Raw genomic sequence first — 18052 nt, forward strand, 5'->3', positions numbered from 1 at the left:
ATTGCTAAGTGAAATGTTACATACATAACGGTCACTCATTTCTGTAGGGTATTCATGGTCACGCTCAATGCATACTGTATGAACATCAAGAACCAATTAGGGCGACATACGTAATTGGTATTTCTAACAAACCAAAGCTCCTCTTAAAATATTTTGCTTGCTTGCTTACTTTATTGTCAAGCAAGCAATTCATTCATATTAATGTGAGTGTACATGAGATCAGATCAATTATGTGTAGCATATCAGGCAGGGTTCTCAACTCTGGCCCTCGAGATCCACTATATTTCAGAGTTTATCTCCAATCCTAATAAAACACATCTGAACAAGCTAATCAGGATCTTCAGGATTACTAGAAAGCTACAGGGAGGTGAGTATGATCAGGTTTGGAGCTAAACTCTGCAGGACAGTGGACTTCAAGGGCCAGAGTTGCCCAGCCCTGCTATAAGGGAATGCTCAAAAGACAGAGCGCTATCTAGACACAAGCTGTGAAAGCAGATTTTATTATGATTCCATCACTGTGTGTTGTATAAAACTGTGCAGTCCATTGTTTGCTCAATGCTGTGCTGGATTTAGCCTGGATATGTGTACAAATGGGGGAGTTTAAGCTGGAGGGTTGAATCAAGGGCTTGATTTTAAACAAACCTACTCCTCAGTTTCCTCCAGCATGTGGCTTGAGGCACAAGGCTGCCAGTGAAAACAATTTTTGGCATCCCTTTAAGAACATAGTCATCTATAGCTGCTATTGTTATACTACTGTTTTCATATATTCATATTTGAAATGTCACATTTGATGTACAGTATCGAGGGAAATCAAATCAACAACTATGATTTTTCCATAATCGTGCAGCCCTACTCCAAATGTACTTCCAAATGTGAAGTGCAGCAGGGATTCTTTAGAGTTTAGCTTTAACTCTAATCAAACACATCTGAACAAGCTAAACAAGTTCTTCAGCATTACTAGAAAGCTATAGGCAGGTGAGTTTGATCAAGGTTGCAGATAAACTCCGCCGGTGTCTGACATGGACTCAATTAGAACTTCTTTCCATTCAAAATGTATAAATACTGATTACTTTCTGCTAAGTATCTTTTAAAAATGTGATACTCACATTGTATCAGCTTGGTAAGATGTAAATCTAGCCAGTCAAATTATAAATTGTGATTTCAACCAGTTCTTCCCTTTTCTGTACATGATGCAACACAATGGCTTGAGGCTGTTTGCACTGGACGCGCCAAAGTGACATTCCAAATCCATCTGGCCTCTTGATGGAAATAGGACAAGCACGTGTAGCGCAGTAGAAACAGAACGGGCACCCATTTACTGTCAGCATCTCAGCACTACTTGATGCATCCAGTGTAGATGGCATCAATTGCTGCTTTTCCACTGTCGGGCCAAGTGCGCCATTTGAGCTAAGTACAAGTTACAAGTTAATAATAGTATCATCCTCCATAGCATGGTCGCTATTTACATCTCATACTGTCTGAAAACTCTTGCGTTACCAAGGCAACAAATTACGCATTTGTACTATATTCCAAAGAGCGGCTTTTATCAGCCCCACAGTGGAGAATGAAACCATATCCATACCGACTGGGCTGGATCAGCACGGAACGGAAAGGTTAAGCAACAAGAATGCTTTGGCCCAGCAGTGGAAAAGCGGCTATTGAATAAAACAGGTTCTATTTGCTTTCGATGTGCCTCAAACACAGTGTTCAATTTGAATCAGTTTGAAAGCGTACCTGTGACTTTGAGCTCTGTGGTCCGTCTCACAACTCTGCTGCCATATTTAAGTTCACATGTGTAATTTCCTCCATCATCTTCCTGCACCTCTGGGATCCATAGACTGGTGGTGTTGATGATTATGGAGCTCCTCCACTCTTTCCTCTGACACTCCTGTGGAAACAAATAAAAATAACTGACTATCTGTGGAGTTCTTCATCTATCCAACTGTCACACTAACTCATTTCAAACCCATTAACCTAAAGGTTATTGATTTTGCAAGAAAAACAACATTTTTGGTCCTGGAACAATCTTCCTATTGAAATCAGATGGTTTAAGGCAGTGTATCTCAAACCTGTCATGGCCCCAATGTTCAAGATATGGTTATGGCCATGTTTTAAACAGAGATCACGATTCTTCCACAATTCTGAACAGACAACTAAACAAAATAACTTGTAATTTACTAGAGGTTCTGACAAAATTTTAATTGCTGCAGTCTTTTTAAATTGTTTAATGTCTGAAAAATCTGAATGCATTATTAAAAAAAAAAAAAGAAAACGGTTTGAATGAATGATTCAATGACTCATAAATAGCTCACTTGCGTCATTATTAGATGAATCAGCATTTTCAAACAAATCTCTTAAATGAACGATTCATTTGCAAATACATTTTTTTGTATTTTTGTATTTAAACCTGGTGGCATAACGATGTAATCGATACAATCGTTATTTGAAGCACCAAGTTACATTCAAAAGGTATTTTCTCCATTTTGATTGCTACCGTACTTTTATCACAGTACTTCTTGATAATATGAATATTTGTAATACAGAAATAACAAAACTGTGTGGTTGAAAATCTGTTTGTGAAGTTGTTTCATACTGTATCACTCTATACATGATAAATGCTCTCTCTGGGTCAGCAGCAGCGCCAACACAGATTTTAATGTTCCGGTGTGATTTTGTCAAAGGTTTAATAGACATAGGCGTATCATTGTCATTTAGGAATGAGATCATATGAGTGTTTGAATCAAGATTGCAATCTTTTAATGATTAATTGTGCAGCTCTATTTCAGGGGAAAATACAAAGTTCTGTCGTGAAACTCTAGACTAATAGGCACAGACTAATAGGTCCTTTAACTCAACCTGCTCGTAATCACATCATTATCTACAGGACACTGCTGATTGGTTTCTGCTGTACCAGTAGCCAATGAGCTTGCGTGCTCAACCTTCAAAATACTTTGGTAGCATTGCCTTAGCAGCGCAGCGCGCTTCAAAAACCCTCCAAAGTTTCCAGCTCCACCTGTATAGATCTGCAACGGGTAATTCATGTACGCTATACTGTACGGCAACAGTATATCTTACTTGATCATAGCAGCATGCCGTGTATGTAGTGGCAGTAGCAAGTCCCGTAATTGCTCTGCAGCAGCATCAATAAATGCAGCAGCATAGCAGAACTATTATGCCAAGACATATCATCAACACTGTCATACCCATTACCATGCCAAACACTGAGAGTGGTCATGACAGAAAGAATGTTTAGGGAAGGGGTAGAAACAGAAACAAAAAAGATCTACATCCTAGTTGAAAAAATCTGGGTCAACTCATCCTGTGTGAGTTACAACTCTGTACCTTGTACCAGGTCATGATAGGCTGCTTGTAGGGGGCAAGATAGTCATCGATGTCAGGGCAGGTGATCATTTTGCTCTTGGTGATCTCGGCCCTCTCCTGGTAACGTATTCGACTGCTAAAGCAGAGTCCCTCTTCACTCTCCTCAACCGTCAGTGACATGGACACCTTCATACAGTATGATGAGTTTCTGAGAAAACAAACCATTAAAAATGTCATGACATAAAGAATCTTTTAACATATAAGAGGTCATTGTAATATAAAACACTGTAGTAGACATTTGCATCGGACACTCATAACATTGTACATCAAGGAACATATTAAAGTCATATTAAACCATTCTTTCACAATTTGAGCCTTTTTATTATTTATTTATTTATTTTTGGCCAGGAAGTGTATATTCAAAAAGTTCTTTACACATTACATACAAGATTTTATACAAACTGTCCACATTCATTTGCCCACTGGAAGTACACATCCACAGTCAATGCTTTCTCTAAGTTTTATGCTTGCTGAGCTATTTAGCACATTTTGGTAGACTCCCTCTTTGAGGATATTCCATTTGTTTGTGTTTTTTTTGTTTGTTTGGTTTTTTTTTTGTTTTTTTGTTTTTTTGCAATACATTCTGCTATTCCTCAATCGTGACCATTTCTTTTAAGACGTTTTTCACTATAGTTCTTTTAAAAATGGTGTATAATGACAATGCATGTCCTCTGGGCTTATGTACAATTGGAAACTTTCAATGATGTGAATGTAAACATGAAGTAAACCAGGATTTTCCCTATTCATTAAGCACAGATTCTAGAAATCGCTATTTTTTTCCACACATTCTTTAAAATCTGCCTACTGCACTTTTTTTTTGTCGGTGCAATAAACCACAGAAGCAAAGCACAGCTACTAGTACATTAGATAGGAAGAGTTTAATAATTATTAACACCCCCACTGCTCCCTTCTGGTCTTTTTCCTTTATGCTATAACAACACCCAGCTGGATTAACTGAGAGTTGTGCTGTGCTATTCTGTTATTAAATAATCTGTTAACTCATGTCATAATGTTCAATGGGAAATCAATTAATGATAAAAATACAGTGGATCCAGTGGTGTAGTCTAGTTTTTTGTAGTGAGCATACTGTGATTTTTCCCTCACAACCTCATACTCACACGTCCCCATAAGCACCACCACACCCGCTAATGCATATAGTATGTATCTGATCTAGGCTACATGAAATTGAGAGCATTCTGAAAGACTGCTTATGTGTGTGTTATCAACATGTCAATTTATTATAATCAACCCAAGACTTTAACAGCCAATGACATTAGCTGAAGAGACTCTGGAGTGATTTTCTACTGTTTAGTGTCAATCACCATCTAACTCAGCCAGTTAAGATCTACAGATGTTATAGATGCCTTAGATGTTATATGAATATGGTCTCTGGATCATAGGTTTTATCAGCAGGCAAGTTTCAATGCACATTTAAGAGTTAAAGTTGCAACTATTATTACAAAATGCTGGGTTAAAAACAACCCAAGTTGGGTTGAAAATGGACCCAGTGGTTGGGTTAAATGTTTGCCCAACATGCTGTTTATTTAATCCAACTATTGTGTAAAAATTGCTGTATTGCTTGCTTAAAGGGCATATTGCAGGTTAGAGCTTTAGTGATTCAATGTGTAGAAAAATAATGTATGAAATAGATTTTCTTGAAAAAACACGCATAAATACGCTACATAGGCTTCTGGAGTCGTTTTTTGTGAGAAAATTTTACTTCCGCATCTGAAAAATGCGGACGAATCGGACGTGACGTCACTGAAGGGAACGCGATCAATATAAACTATAGGAAAACAATGGATCGCAATGACAGTTCGGATGCTGAGGAAATTGTAAATGCTTATTTATACTCGTATAACTAATCACAGCCATACAATTAGCCTGCTATGTGGTCAAGAGAGCAGGGACAGGCCAGAATTAGACAGAATAACAGTCAAAAGAGACTAATTGAGCTGTTGTGTGAGGAGAAGCAATGGAGAACAGGACAGCGACCGGTGTTAGCTTATATTTATAATGTTAACGACATGTGCTCAGATCACAATATTGTACAGATTATTATCATGAATCAGGCAATAGCAAAGCTATTGGTCATCTAGGAGTAGGCCTAACTGATTACTAATTACAGAAACGAATAAACTTTGATCAAGTGTAGCCTATGTCAGACGCGTTAATATCCGTCCACACTAATGTTATGTGATATAGCCGTTTCTCTTCACGACTGATTTGGTAGTTAGCAAATGTAATAATCAAACACAAAACTTAAAATGTGCACCGTAAGTCTTCATCGAGCTGCATCTCTGACGGATCCGTGATCATGTCTCCCGCCGGCGGCCAAACATATAGTGTTACTGTATGTGTTTCATGTTATCCTTTATTCATTAATTCTGTATTATGAGTTTATTCCGTGCCCATTCACTGATAGTGTGAGGATGTATATGACGCCGTGATTATGTAGTTGTGTGAACTTGAATGTATATATAAGTTTACATGCATGAAATTTGAGTATTTACATTACCAGCAGATCATTCAAAACTGTTTTGTGTGAGTGTGAGACTGTATGCATGTGTACATAATTTGTATTCATCAGTGTTGAAATTGATTCAAGTAAAAATGGTGAAGAAGCATCGCGTGTGTAAGTTTATTCATTATAATCATTTACAGAAGTATTACAATGTTGAACTCTATCATATCGCAAGGATGATAATCCTCCAGTCTAAAATGAACGCGTTTTTCGAAGCACATGCAGAAGTGAAGTCCCGTCTCTTCACCTGCACAAACCAAACCCCGGCACAGAAGATAGCAGCGTAGTTTTTCTTGTTAGTAAATCTCTGTACTCGATGTCCTGACAGGCTGAAGTTTGTGCAACCTCCACAAAAACACTAATAATTTACCATTACGATGATAAATAGAATACAAAAACTACCGAAAACACACTGATTCACGGCCGCTGTTGCTAAATACCAATATAGATAAGTTTCCCGGGCACTTCCGGTTTACTTCCTGTTTCTGCCAAGAATTTCCGGCGCAGGCTGAGTAGTGGTGCAAAAATGGCGTTGGAATGGTAACATTCGACCGAAAAGCTTGTTAAAAATGGTGTTTTGACCATTCCGCATCCAAGTAAGGTAACATCATGGGCGGACAACATGTCGATATGGCCCAGCATAACAACATCCAAGATCTGTTCTTATTTTATTGATTCAATGGCGGTGGATGGGAATGCAATTAATAACCTGAAAAGCTCTGAGGCGTTTCAGTACCTCCTTTCAGACAAAGTGGGCTGTGTACTTTTACACGATATGGGCAGTTTAATTTACCTAAAGGCCGATGTTCAACCAAGCCAGTCCGTTAACAATTCAGCGCATAACGCCTGGGTTTTAGTTACCAAGACTGGAGATGTGGAGACTGCAGGCTGTACCTGTATCGCTGGACCCGGAACGTTCCTGTAGCCATGCAGCCGCCGTGCTTTGGAAGGTACGTTAGCCCATCTTATGCTTGTATTAAGATGTTTGTATGTAACGTTATCCGTGTGTTAATCTATAACAGAACACGACGAGTAATACAAATGTGTGTGTGTGTGTGTGTGTCTGTATGTGTGTGTGTGTGTGTGTCTGTATGTGTGTGTGTGTGTGTGCGTATGCATGTGAGAGAGAGATTGTGTCTAAGTGTGAGAGAGTGTGAACTACAACTGCCGTTCCCAAGGTTGCAATTCTTAAATGTGATCTAACAAAGGTAAAGGTAAAATATTAACCATAAAAACTGTTTATATTGCTTGTACTTGGGATGAAGTAAACATCTGTTGAGTTTTTTTAACATAAATTGTTTGATTATGTTGAATTAAAAATCCAGAAATGCAGCGTGTATTTTCTTTTATTATTCTTTTCATATTTTTCCAGATTTTTTTTTTTAAGTCTAAATAAACTCAGGCATAAAGGGGTTAAACATTGATGTTAATGTTATTTTGATTTACAAAATGTTTTCTCTAAAAGAAGTCAGTTGTGCTGTGATGCTCAAGCCATTAATTAAAAAGTGTGTGATTTTGTTTCTATCTGTCTGCAGGTAGAAAATGCTGTGAGGCAAGGGAAGACAGGACTTGCCTGCACTGATGTGCAGAATTGCTGGAATGTCGGGACAAAAAGCAATACTGGGCAGCAAAAAATCAGAGATGTGTCTTTCCGCAGAAATAACTTATACCAACCAGCATCACAGGCATCCTCCTCCAGCATAGTTTCTACACCTAGTTGCAAGGTAAAAGTCCATAAGACACTGGAAGAATGGCAAAATTACTGTCTCTCCACACCAATAGCGGCACTTCTCACTGCACCTGGCAGTGGACTAATGCAGCTCACTTTTAACACCAGCCTCCCTGCTCAGTCTGCCGAGACATCAAAAGCTCCACTGCCCCTACATCATGATGATCACAACACACAACTTGAATGTGAGAAATGTAGGGCATTCTACACCACATACATTGACATGACCACAACCCAATTTATGTACATTGAGCAGCACACAAAAGAACAGAGCAGGGAACAACTGTGGCATGACATGCGACGGGTACGGATAACAGCAAGCACAGCCAAGAATGTGCCAGTTCGGGCTACCACAGCACCAGACAAATTCTTGTCTGAACACCTCCATCCTACCTTTCACGGTAACGCAGCAACCCGGCAAGGAGCAGAGGGTGAAGAGCACGCCAGGCAATTCCTGCAAGACCAAGGTCATGACATCGATGTGAAAGGTTTGGTGGTTTGCCCGAGTGAGCCATGGCTTGCTGCGAGTCCGGATGGTGTCATGAACAGAGATACACTACTGGAGATCAAGTGCCCTGTCTTAGTCAAAAACCAGTCCCTTACTGAAGCACTTGCTGCTAAAACCAGTGAGATCAAAAGCATGCCCACAGGGGAATTCCATCTGTCCTTCAATGGGCCAAAGGGATATTACATGCAGGTGCAACTGGGCATGCACTGCACAGGGCTACGGCAAGCCTTGTTGGTGATTTGGAGTAACACTGAATGTCTGCAGCTCAACGTGCTCTACGACCAAACCTTTGTTGAGGGACATATCTCAAGGCTACACTCCTTCTATTTCACCCACATGTTGCCAAAAGTTGTAGATGACTTCGATGATGGAAGGCTGGAGTTGTGTTCCAGATACATGGATGTTGTAAAATCAGCATGACCTGCTTATGTGTACTGGGGTAATTTGTCATTCCTTTTTTAACCCCTTGTCCCCTGTTGTCACAAATTTGTGACAAATCCTTTCTAGCTTTTATTTATTTTTATCAAACGGATTTATTTTCTTTTACTTACTCTTATTTATTTTTATATCAGTCACTTATTTCTTTATTTAATATTTTATTCCAGTCTTTTTCTTTTTGTGATATTGTGAGATTTTTTTCCTGTATTTACTTTGTTTTTAATTATTAAAAAAAAATCATCCATTAAGGAGTTAATGAAATTGTCCCTTTTTTATGGAATAGGATCAACAAAAATTTATTCATTTCTTCTCAAATCAATTTGTTTATTGTCATGTGTCAATATTTACAATACAAGAAATACAATACAAGTTTTTCTTAGTTAAAACTCTGTTTTGTCTTATCAATAATCACAAAACCAGAAAGGGAACAATAACAATACATTTACACAGGTTTTTCTAGCTGAAAGTATATATATATATATATATATATATATATATAATAAAAAAAGGAATATGTACAATAAAAAAAAAAAAAAAAACCTGCAGGTAACCCAGGTTTTACTTTTCATAGAGACTTAAACCTCATGTGGCAGTTGGATGAGTCTGGACCTCATGTTTGCTAAAGCAGCACATATGGTAAGAATCTTGTCCAACGGGGTCATGGAGATGGTGACTGTGGCGAGGGGGGCGTGGTTCAGCGAGGTCTGCAAATGGAGAGAGTGTCGGGAGACGCGTGGTAAGCGAGCGGGTTAAATGTAAATTACAAACACCTGTTTCTCATTCCAGTAATTGGCGCGGAGACAGGATAAAACGCCAGGAGAAGCAGGAGTGTGTGAGAGAGAGAGGGACTGCTGACTGAGACACTGAGCATGACAACACTGGAGAGAAGCCCTATTGTGGATTGTTTATACCGTTCTGGAGTGAAGCCCTGTTGTGGATTGTTTATTTTCGTTGTTGTGCGGTGCGCAGACTTTTTGTTGGACATTTTTCATTTTACTAAATAAAGCTCAGTCAGCAGTCAAAAGCCGACCCTTGTCCTCTTCCTTCCCCACGAACTTTGAACTTTACTACAGTGACAGTTTGGGAAAGAATTTTGAAGACTTTAAGTCTTCGGATTGCCCTCTCCACATGTATACGGACATTGGCCACTCGTCTAGTGCGCGTTACCTCCTCATTGGTCAATTGACCACGCTTGTGGGTAAAGGCAGGAATATTCAATTTCACCTTCCTTTCATGTAGTACATCTCGAATCGTGAAACCCCTGTAAGCCATTACCTCATCACCAGGCCTTAGGGCCTCCAAAAACCCACTGTTTATAGTGATAAACTTGTCACTGCTTTTACCAGCATAGGCCTCTGATATAAACATTATCAGCCCATGAGTCGACACAGCAACAAGATATTTGGCAGTATTGGTTCCCTTGTAATGACTGAAAGTGGCACTCCTACAGTTAAGGTTTGTTGCTCTCTGAATAGCCGTTTCAGCACAATCGATGATGCAAGTGGTCTGGGGGTGGTTCTTTTTAAAGGATGGTGGCATGTTAGCACGTATAACACTTCTTGGCAGCCAGGCAACCATGGGTTCAAGCTGCTCACCCAATGTATCAATCCAGTGAGCAATCACCTTACTTACTTCACCTTTAGACACTTTAAAGCGCTTTGCCACATCCCCTAACACAAGGTTCAGTTTCAGTTTCATGAGGGTCATCAGTATTTGGTCAACAACAGGAATACTACATGATGGTTTACTAAATGGCAACATCGTTTTCACCAAAGTAAAAAAATATACCAGACGCAGTCCTGTGTACAGCAGCGAGGTATCATCATCCAGGAGCATATCATCAGCCACAGTCTGACCCCCGGTCTGCGTCGATTTGTTCACGTGGTCCAACTTTGCCGCGTAGCTGTGGTCAGTTTTTGTTAGGTCCTCCCATTGTGTTGCAGCATCTTTAAACTTCGGCTCGATGCACACTTCTAAAAGACAAGCAGCATCAACTATAAATGTATATACCCCACTAACACAGGACAGAGACACATATATCAACAGTCGAACTTATGCTGCAAACTTTAGCTAACCAGAAAAATATCAAGATATACTTACCATCCGATTGCGTGTCACTTGTGTTTCTGTCGAGTTTACGTCTCTTTTGCTGGGGAGGTCGCTCGTGTCCCAACCAAAGTTCCGGGAAAGGGTTTTCCTCTGTGGGCTTTTTATCAATGAAGTGATAAGAACAAACAAACGGATTCTTCAACTTCAAAGCCACTAGCCACTTCCGAGATTCAACATCTGTTTTTGGTTTCTCATACAACGCATACGGGGAGCACATCCACATTGGCGCCTTGTAGATGGTTGATGGTCGAAACATTCTCTTTCCGACCAAACATTCAGCAAGCGCCACGAGTTGTTGCAACGCGAACAGCACAATATGTCCCGGAGCCGTGTCGGCGTGTAACACCATCCATAATTTACTTTTTCTGCGCTAACCAAAGACAGTAAAAGACGCTAACTCGCTAACCGGAAATTATTGGCAGACACAACCGGAAGACGTTGAAAGGATAATGGCGGCCCGCCTATTTCACTCAGGAAACTCGTCTATATTCTGCACTGAATCAACACAGAGCTCAGCGAACATCTCCCTGCAGTGACGTAAAATGACGCGACGCTGAAAAAAAAGCGTTTTTTACAGAGACCGTAACTTTATCTACTAAATTAATGCCCTTATGTCTCGCAAAACATTTTTAAACCCTGCAATACCTTTTTATATGGTATTTTTGTACAAGGTTATATATTCATCTCGAAAAAAATGTTAAACCTGCAATATGCACTTTAAAATGAACCCAAAATATGTTGAACATTTAATATAATAAATTATTTAAAATATAATAATTCAACAATAAACATTTATTAAATTGTTTATTAATAAATGATCACATTTGATTATTATTGTGGCCTCTGGTAATTGTCTGATTTTGGGTTCATTTTGGCCAGCCACAGTCATTTTTACACAATAGTTGAGTTAAATAAAACTGCCCAGCACCTTGGGCAAACAACCCAATTGCTGGGTTAAAACAACCCAATCGTTGGGTTTGTCTGTTCTCAACCCAACTTGGGTTGCTTTTAACCCAGCATTTTTAGAGTGTAACAATAATGGAAAGATAAGGATTATAAGTATATCACAATATCACCCCATTTGGACTTTGTTTTCTGTTTTGCACCATTTCCTGCCAATCTGTCATCATAGTTATACATTTCAATTCACTAACTTGAAATTCGATTCAATATCAGTTTGGCCTGGCAGGTATCATGACAGTACATGCAAAATGTCTCAAGAAAAAAAATATCTCAACTAATGCTGTAAAATATACATCATTTAGGCTACATTAATATTGGTTAATTAAGGTTAAAATAAACTGATTTGCATACAAACTTAAACTACACATGAAATGTTTGTGATAATAAAGTTATAATAGGCCTACTCACTTTAAAATAATTTCTACTCCAATTCATTTTTTGAAATATAAAACATTTAAATGGTGGCTGTCAACTTGACAGACTTATTCAAGCATGCATTAGGCTATACAGGCTATTGAAGAACATTAAAAAATTATAATTAATATGTAATATGGTGCATATATTTAGCTAAATGCTCCTCTCCATATGTCTATGCTCCTCTCTATAGTTAATTTTTCTAGCTGACTAACGAGTTTATGGTCACTGAATATGTTTGTTCTGAGGTAACGTTAGCCTAAATGTGACGTTACGTGACAGACATTGTTTACAAGCTGTTTTATTGATGTCTTTCCGAGGTTGAAACACTGATTGCGCGAATACACGAAACATGATATGGATTTCGGTAAGTAACTGTATCTTTTATCATACCTCCAGATGTTCATTCATGTTTATTTCACGCTGTAACTGGTATTAAAGCGTAAGAGAGAATCAGTTCATGCACGCTTCACACAGTCGCTTCTTTTGAACTGATGAGGCAATACAGCGGTCACGACACATTAAAGAGCACCAAAACGGTATAAATACATTTTTGTTTTTTTGTTCTATCTGACGGGAGTTCAATACTCACAGAGAACCGATGACTATATACATCTTCGACTGGCAAACTAAGATAAGGTTTATATGTGTTGGCTGGGGGCGCCTGCAGCATCCGACGGGAGTTCAATACTCACAGCGATCGGATGGGTAAAACCCCACCGGCCAGAACATTGAGAAGAAATGGTATCCAACGGGAGTTCAATACTCGCGGCGACTGGAAGAGTAGCTTCAGCTGAGGGGGCCCCTTAAGGTGTCCGACGGGAGTTCAATACTCACTGCGATCGGACGGGTAAACCCCTGCTGACGGTGGGTGGATACTTAGTAATTTTAGATTGGGGCTCTTGCGGCGTCCGACGGGAGTTCAATACTGACTGCGATCGGACGGGTAAGTCCCCGCTGATGGTGGGGTGGACGTTTTGTAATTTTAGATTGGGGCTCGTGCGGTGTCCGACGGGAGTTCAATACTCGCTGCGATCGGACGGGTAAGCCACTGTTGGCATGGGGTGAATGTTTAGTTATTTTAGATTGGGAGGGTTCTAGCGGCATCCGACAGGAGTTCAATAATCACTGCGATTGGACGGGTAAGCACCCCGCTGGTAGAGGGGTTAAGGTTTGGTAAGGGCTCTTGCAACGTCCGACGGGAGTTCAATACTCGCAGCAATCGGACAGGTAAGCCCCCGCTGGCGTAAACGCAAAACGTTTAGCTATTTTCGACAGGGAGGACTCTCGCACCATCCGACGGGAGTTCAATACTCGCAGCGATCGGACGGGTAAGCCCAGTCATAGTTGAACGAGAATAGAAAGTTTATACTGTTTCTGAGGTTCTTATGGGAGCTCAATACTCATGGTGTCAGATTGAAGTTTGACCGATTTGACTGGGTGGTTTGAATCATCTGTTTAGAGGGTTAGTTTGAAGACCGGGAGATTTCTTGCAACATTGGATTAGGGTGAGTTTTAGGCAGAGCTGGGCTCCTGTGGGAGCCGAGGCGACATCACTGCTGTGGCAGTGGAGAAATTAGCCAGAAGAACTGATCTGCGGGAGCCGAGGAGACATCCCTGCTGCGTCTCTTTACCAATAGTGAAGCTGTGGGTAGAAGTTAAAGAAATGCATACTATTACTTTAAGTTTCCAAGCGATTTGTTGATAAATCACAGGACAGCGATGACAATATGTTCCGAGTTTCATAGGGATTCTGCGTACGAACTGAACGTGATGTAGGGAAAACACCCTAGGAAGTAAAATTAGCTCAAATGAAATATTTATAGGGAATTATAAAGAGTTGTTTAGATTACGACCGAGCAACTGATTCGTCCAGCGTTCATTTGCTCGAGCCGTAATAAGCTCTTGTAACGGATATAAATATCCAACAATCGTGAAAACACTGATTAGAGCACGGTAACTTGATCACAGTTTAAGACATTAAATCATAAAGCACATAATACAAGACACTTTCCTTTTAAAATCTACAAGAGATTTTATTTATTCTAACACAAACTAATCTAACACAAAGGCACGCACATACACACACACACATACATTCATACGCGTTGCAGTAAGAAGGAAATGAGAGAGAAAGAGTTTTGAAAGAGAGAGAGAGAGAGAGAGAGAGAGAGAGTGATCTGATTAACCGAATTCCTATCAATGCATTTCAAGGACCAGAACGAACCATGAATCATTCATTTATGCACCAGTTCAGTTTTGGTCTGGAGGTACTTGCTTGCGTTGACTTAAAGGTGAATTTCCCTCGTCGTGCAGAGAGGGGTTTCCCAAGTCGATGATTGGTCCAGATCAGGTCCGTGTGGAACAATGAAGGAAGTCTCTTTGTCGCTGGAGTTGAAGCGGCAAAAGTCGTTGGTTGAACTTTGCGGCGAAACGTAGGACACAAGACTTTCAGCGGTAAAGGAAAATTAAGTAAAGAAAAGAAAAGTGAGTGAAGGTTGGATGGCTTGAATGGGCGGCTGGTCTGTTCTTCTTGTTACTCCATTGTTCTTGGTACTCTGGTCATGGTTTCTCTTACCAGAACTAACCAACTCCAGTTCGTTTACTAACCAACTTCTCTCCTTCACTATCTTGCCATATGATTATTTAAACTGAGTTGTTTGTCACACCTCAGAGGAGTCTTGGCCAATCAGACATTGACCCGTTTCAAGAGGGCCTTCCTCTGCCCCCAATAAAACCTAAGTGTTACATCCCGGTCTGTCTCTGCTTTAGCAGAGTGCCATTTTAACATAATTGCTATTAAATGGAATACAATACATTTTAAACAGATTTCATTCAAGTCAGAATATAGGAAAGGGAGAAAGAATCAAATTAAGTCCAAATAAGGCATACTTCCAGTCATTCAGTCAAGAGTTAATGCATTTACACGAATTATGAGTGTTCTAAAGCCTAACTGTTTACAGGTAGTACTTGTGGACACATAATGCAAAATGTATGTAGTTAAAAGATGTTTGATAAGTCCGTTAAAATTGTTGGAACAATTTTGAAGCAGATTTATTTGTTCAACAGTCTCTTTGGCTCTCCTGTGAAGTAAGGAAACAAAAGGGTCTGGATTGTCTCTCTGTCTTCTTGGGTGACCCTTTGGTATGTCGCTTCTGCTATCAGGAAGCATGTGTCGTAAAAGTAATCAGCCTGGCTTTATCTGCAGACGGTCCGGAGCCGGAACCTCAATTCTGAATTAGAATTATGTTTTGAAAGAATCATCTAAATGATTCATTTGTCTGGTTCGTCCACAGTTCTTACAGTGATATATGAGCTATACTGTTTGCGTGTTTAACCACAATGAAGTTTTTAACGTTAACCACAGTAATTTAGAACGTCAAGTCACAGGAACAATCCCCCCGATCAACATTGATCCAAATGGAATGACTGTGAAAATTCAGGAAAGAAGACGAGAAGGATTTAAACTGTGCTTCTTGCGGGGTTGAGCTGATGTGGAGGAGAGTGTGAGCTGGCTGGGAACTGGATCTGCGCTGCGGCGTGGCTCCGGGCTTACTGAATATATACAGGCCTGAACTCATGCCGATTGGGTAGATACGTTGATTACAGATTGTTGACAGCTGGTTGAGATGACGTAATCATTAAGATGACCTAATGATTGGGTAGCTTATTTGACTTGTTCCTCCTGAACTACATTAATAGAACATAATGTCTCATTAAACATTTATATATGGATATCATTCAAATATGTAAAACAATTTTCCCTTGATTGTTTTTTTTTCCCCCACAGAAAGTCCCTCGAACAAGGATGTTTCCACCATGAGCAAGGCCTGTTCAAACATACTGAACAAAATTTGGTAACACTTTATTTTAGGGTCTTTTAACTAGTTGCTTATTAGCATGCACATTACTAGAATATTGTCTGTTTATTAGTGATTATTAAGCATTAATGCCTTATGCCTTATTCTACATTCTTAATCCTACCCAATATCTAAACCTAACAACTCATTTACTAACTATTAATAAGCAGCAAATTAGGAGTTTACTGAGGGAAAGTCATAGTTAATAGTGAATTATTAATTAGTTAATAACAAAGAAGTTATTTGAGGCCTGAGGCTACACAGAGACCGGGGTGAACACATCTTCTCCTGTCCCAGATGACATTGAGAGTGGACAATGGAAACAGGGTCTTTTTCATACCGCAGGATGCAGGAGGAACTCCACAGGGTTCACCATTACGGGGAACTGAACTGAGGAGTGGGAAAAGTGCTCGCATTCCCTCTTCCGAGGGAAATGGCACAGCAAGCAAACACCCATGGCTATCTACGATTAGACAGCACACGGGTGGACATCGGTTCCACTCGGAGATTGTAATATCTTGCGAATGTATTTGGTGTCGCCCAGCCTGCAGCTCTGCAAATGTCTGCAACAGAGGCGCCGCGCCAATGCCCAGGAAGTAGCAACACCCCAAGTGGAGAGAGCTCGCAACCTGAGGGGGCACGGCTCGTCTTGCGACTGGTACGTCAAGGCGATGGCATCCACTATCCAGTGGGCCAACCTCTGTTTGGAGACAGCCTTTCCCTTCTGCTGACCTCCAAAACAGACAAAGGGCTGCTCAGAGCTTCTGAAGCTCTGCGTGCGGTCCATGTAGACGCACAAGGCACGAACGGGACACAGCAATGCAAGGGCTGGGTCTGCCTCCTTGGGGGGCAGTGGTTGCAAGTTCACCACCTGGTCCCGGAAGGGAGTGGTGGGAACTTTGGGCACATATCCAGGCCGGGGTCTCAGGATAACGTGAAAGTAGTCCAGCACGAATTCCAGGCACGAATCGCTGACCGAAAATGCCCAACCCTCTTGAAGGAGGCGAGCGCAGTCAGAAGCTTGAGAGACAGATGTTTCAGCTCAGCTGACTCAAGGGTCTCGAAGGGAGCTCTCCGAAGGCCCAAAAGGGCAACTGTGCCCTGCCCTTGAAAAAGGAGGTCCTTCCTCAGGGGGTTGCGACAGGGATGGGCTGTCACGAGGAGCATGAGTTCTGGGTCATGAGAATTGGCTCCATATCAGCTGGACCACCTGGGGGGGGAGTCTCCATTCCCCCGGGAGCGTGAGCTGTCATGAGAGTGCGTCGGCCGCACAATTGAGCTCGCCCGGGATGTAGGAGGCGTGCAGCGACCTGAGTCGGTGCTGACTCCACAAGAGAAGATGGTGGGCGAGTTGCGACATGCGACTCGAACGTAGACCACCCTGATGGTTGATGTACGCTACCGTCGATGTGTTGTCTGTCCGGACCAGTACATGCTTGCCCTGCAGCAACGGTCGAAACTGGCGCAGCGCAAGGAGTACTGCCAGCAACTCTAGCCAGTTGATGTGCCAGTGGCAATGGGGTCCTGTCCAGGAGCCCGACGCTGACTGGCCACTGCATATGGCACCCCAGCCGGTGGTGGAGGCATCTGTTGTAACAACAACATGCCTGGACACTTGTACTAGGGGCACCCCGGCCCATAGAAAAGCAAGGTCCGACCACGGGCTGAATGTACGGTGACAACTCGGTGTGATTACCACACAGAGTGAGCCACGGTGCCATGCCCACCTCGGGACTTGGTCGTGAAGCCAGTGCTGAAGCGGTCTCATATGAAGCAATCTGAGCGGCGTGACTGTGGCTGCGGATGCCATATGCCCCAGGAGCCTCTGAAATTGTTTCAGTGGGACCGCTGTTTTCTGCGAGAACGAATTCAGGCAGTTCAGCACCGACTGTGCACGCTCGTTGGTGAGACTTGCTGTCATATTGAACGAGTCCAGCTCCACACCGAGAAAAGAGATGCTCTGCACGGGGCAGAGCTTGCTCTTTTCCCAGTTGACCCGAAGCCCCAACTGGCTAAGGTGACTGAGCACCAGTTCCCTGTGTTCGCACAACTGCTCTCAGGACTGGGCCAGAATGATCCAGTCGTCGAGGTAGTTGAGAATGCGAACGCCCACTTCCCTGAGCGGG

General features: G+C 41.4%; 1 protein-coding gene across 1 annotated transcript in view; it reads right to left on the reverse strand.

Moving 5' to 3' along the window:
- Positions 1-18052, reverse strand: part of il1rapl2 (interleukin 1 receptor accessory protein-like 2) — a 347852-nt gene that overhangs the window by 196640 nt on the left and 133160 nt on the right. Inside the window, exons 3-4 of the mRNA XM_067402543.1 lie at positions 3343-3529; positions 1735-1888 (exon numbers count right to left, since the gene is read on the reverse strand). Coding sequence (XP_067258644.1) covers positions 1735-1888; positions 3343-3529 — 341 coding nt within the window. The remainder of the gene's footprint in view (positions 1-1734; positions 1889-3342; positions 3530-18052) is intronic.

Source organism: Chanodichthys erythropterus, chromosome 1, assembly GCF_024489055.1.
Source record: "Chanodichthys erythropterus isolate Z2021 chromosome 1, ASM2448905v1, whole genome shotgun sequence".
Taxonomy (NCBI): Eukaryota; Metazoa; Chordata; class Actinopteri; order Cypriniformes; family Xenocyprididae; genus Chanodichthys; species Chanodichthys erythropterus.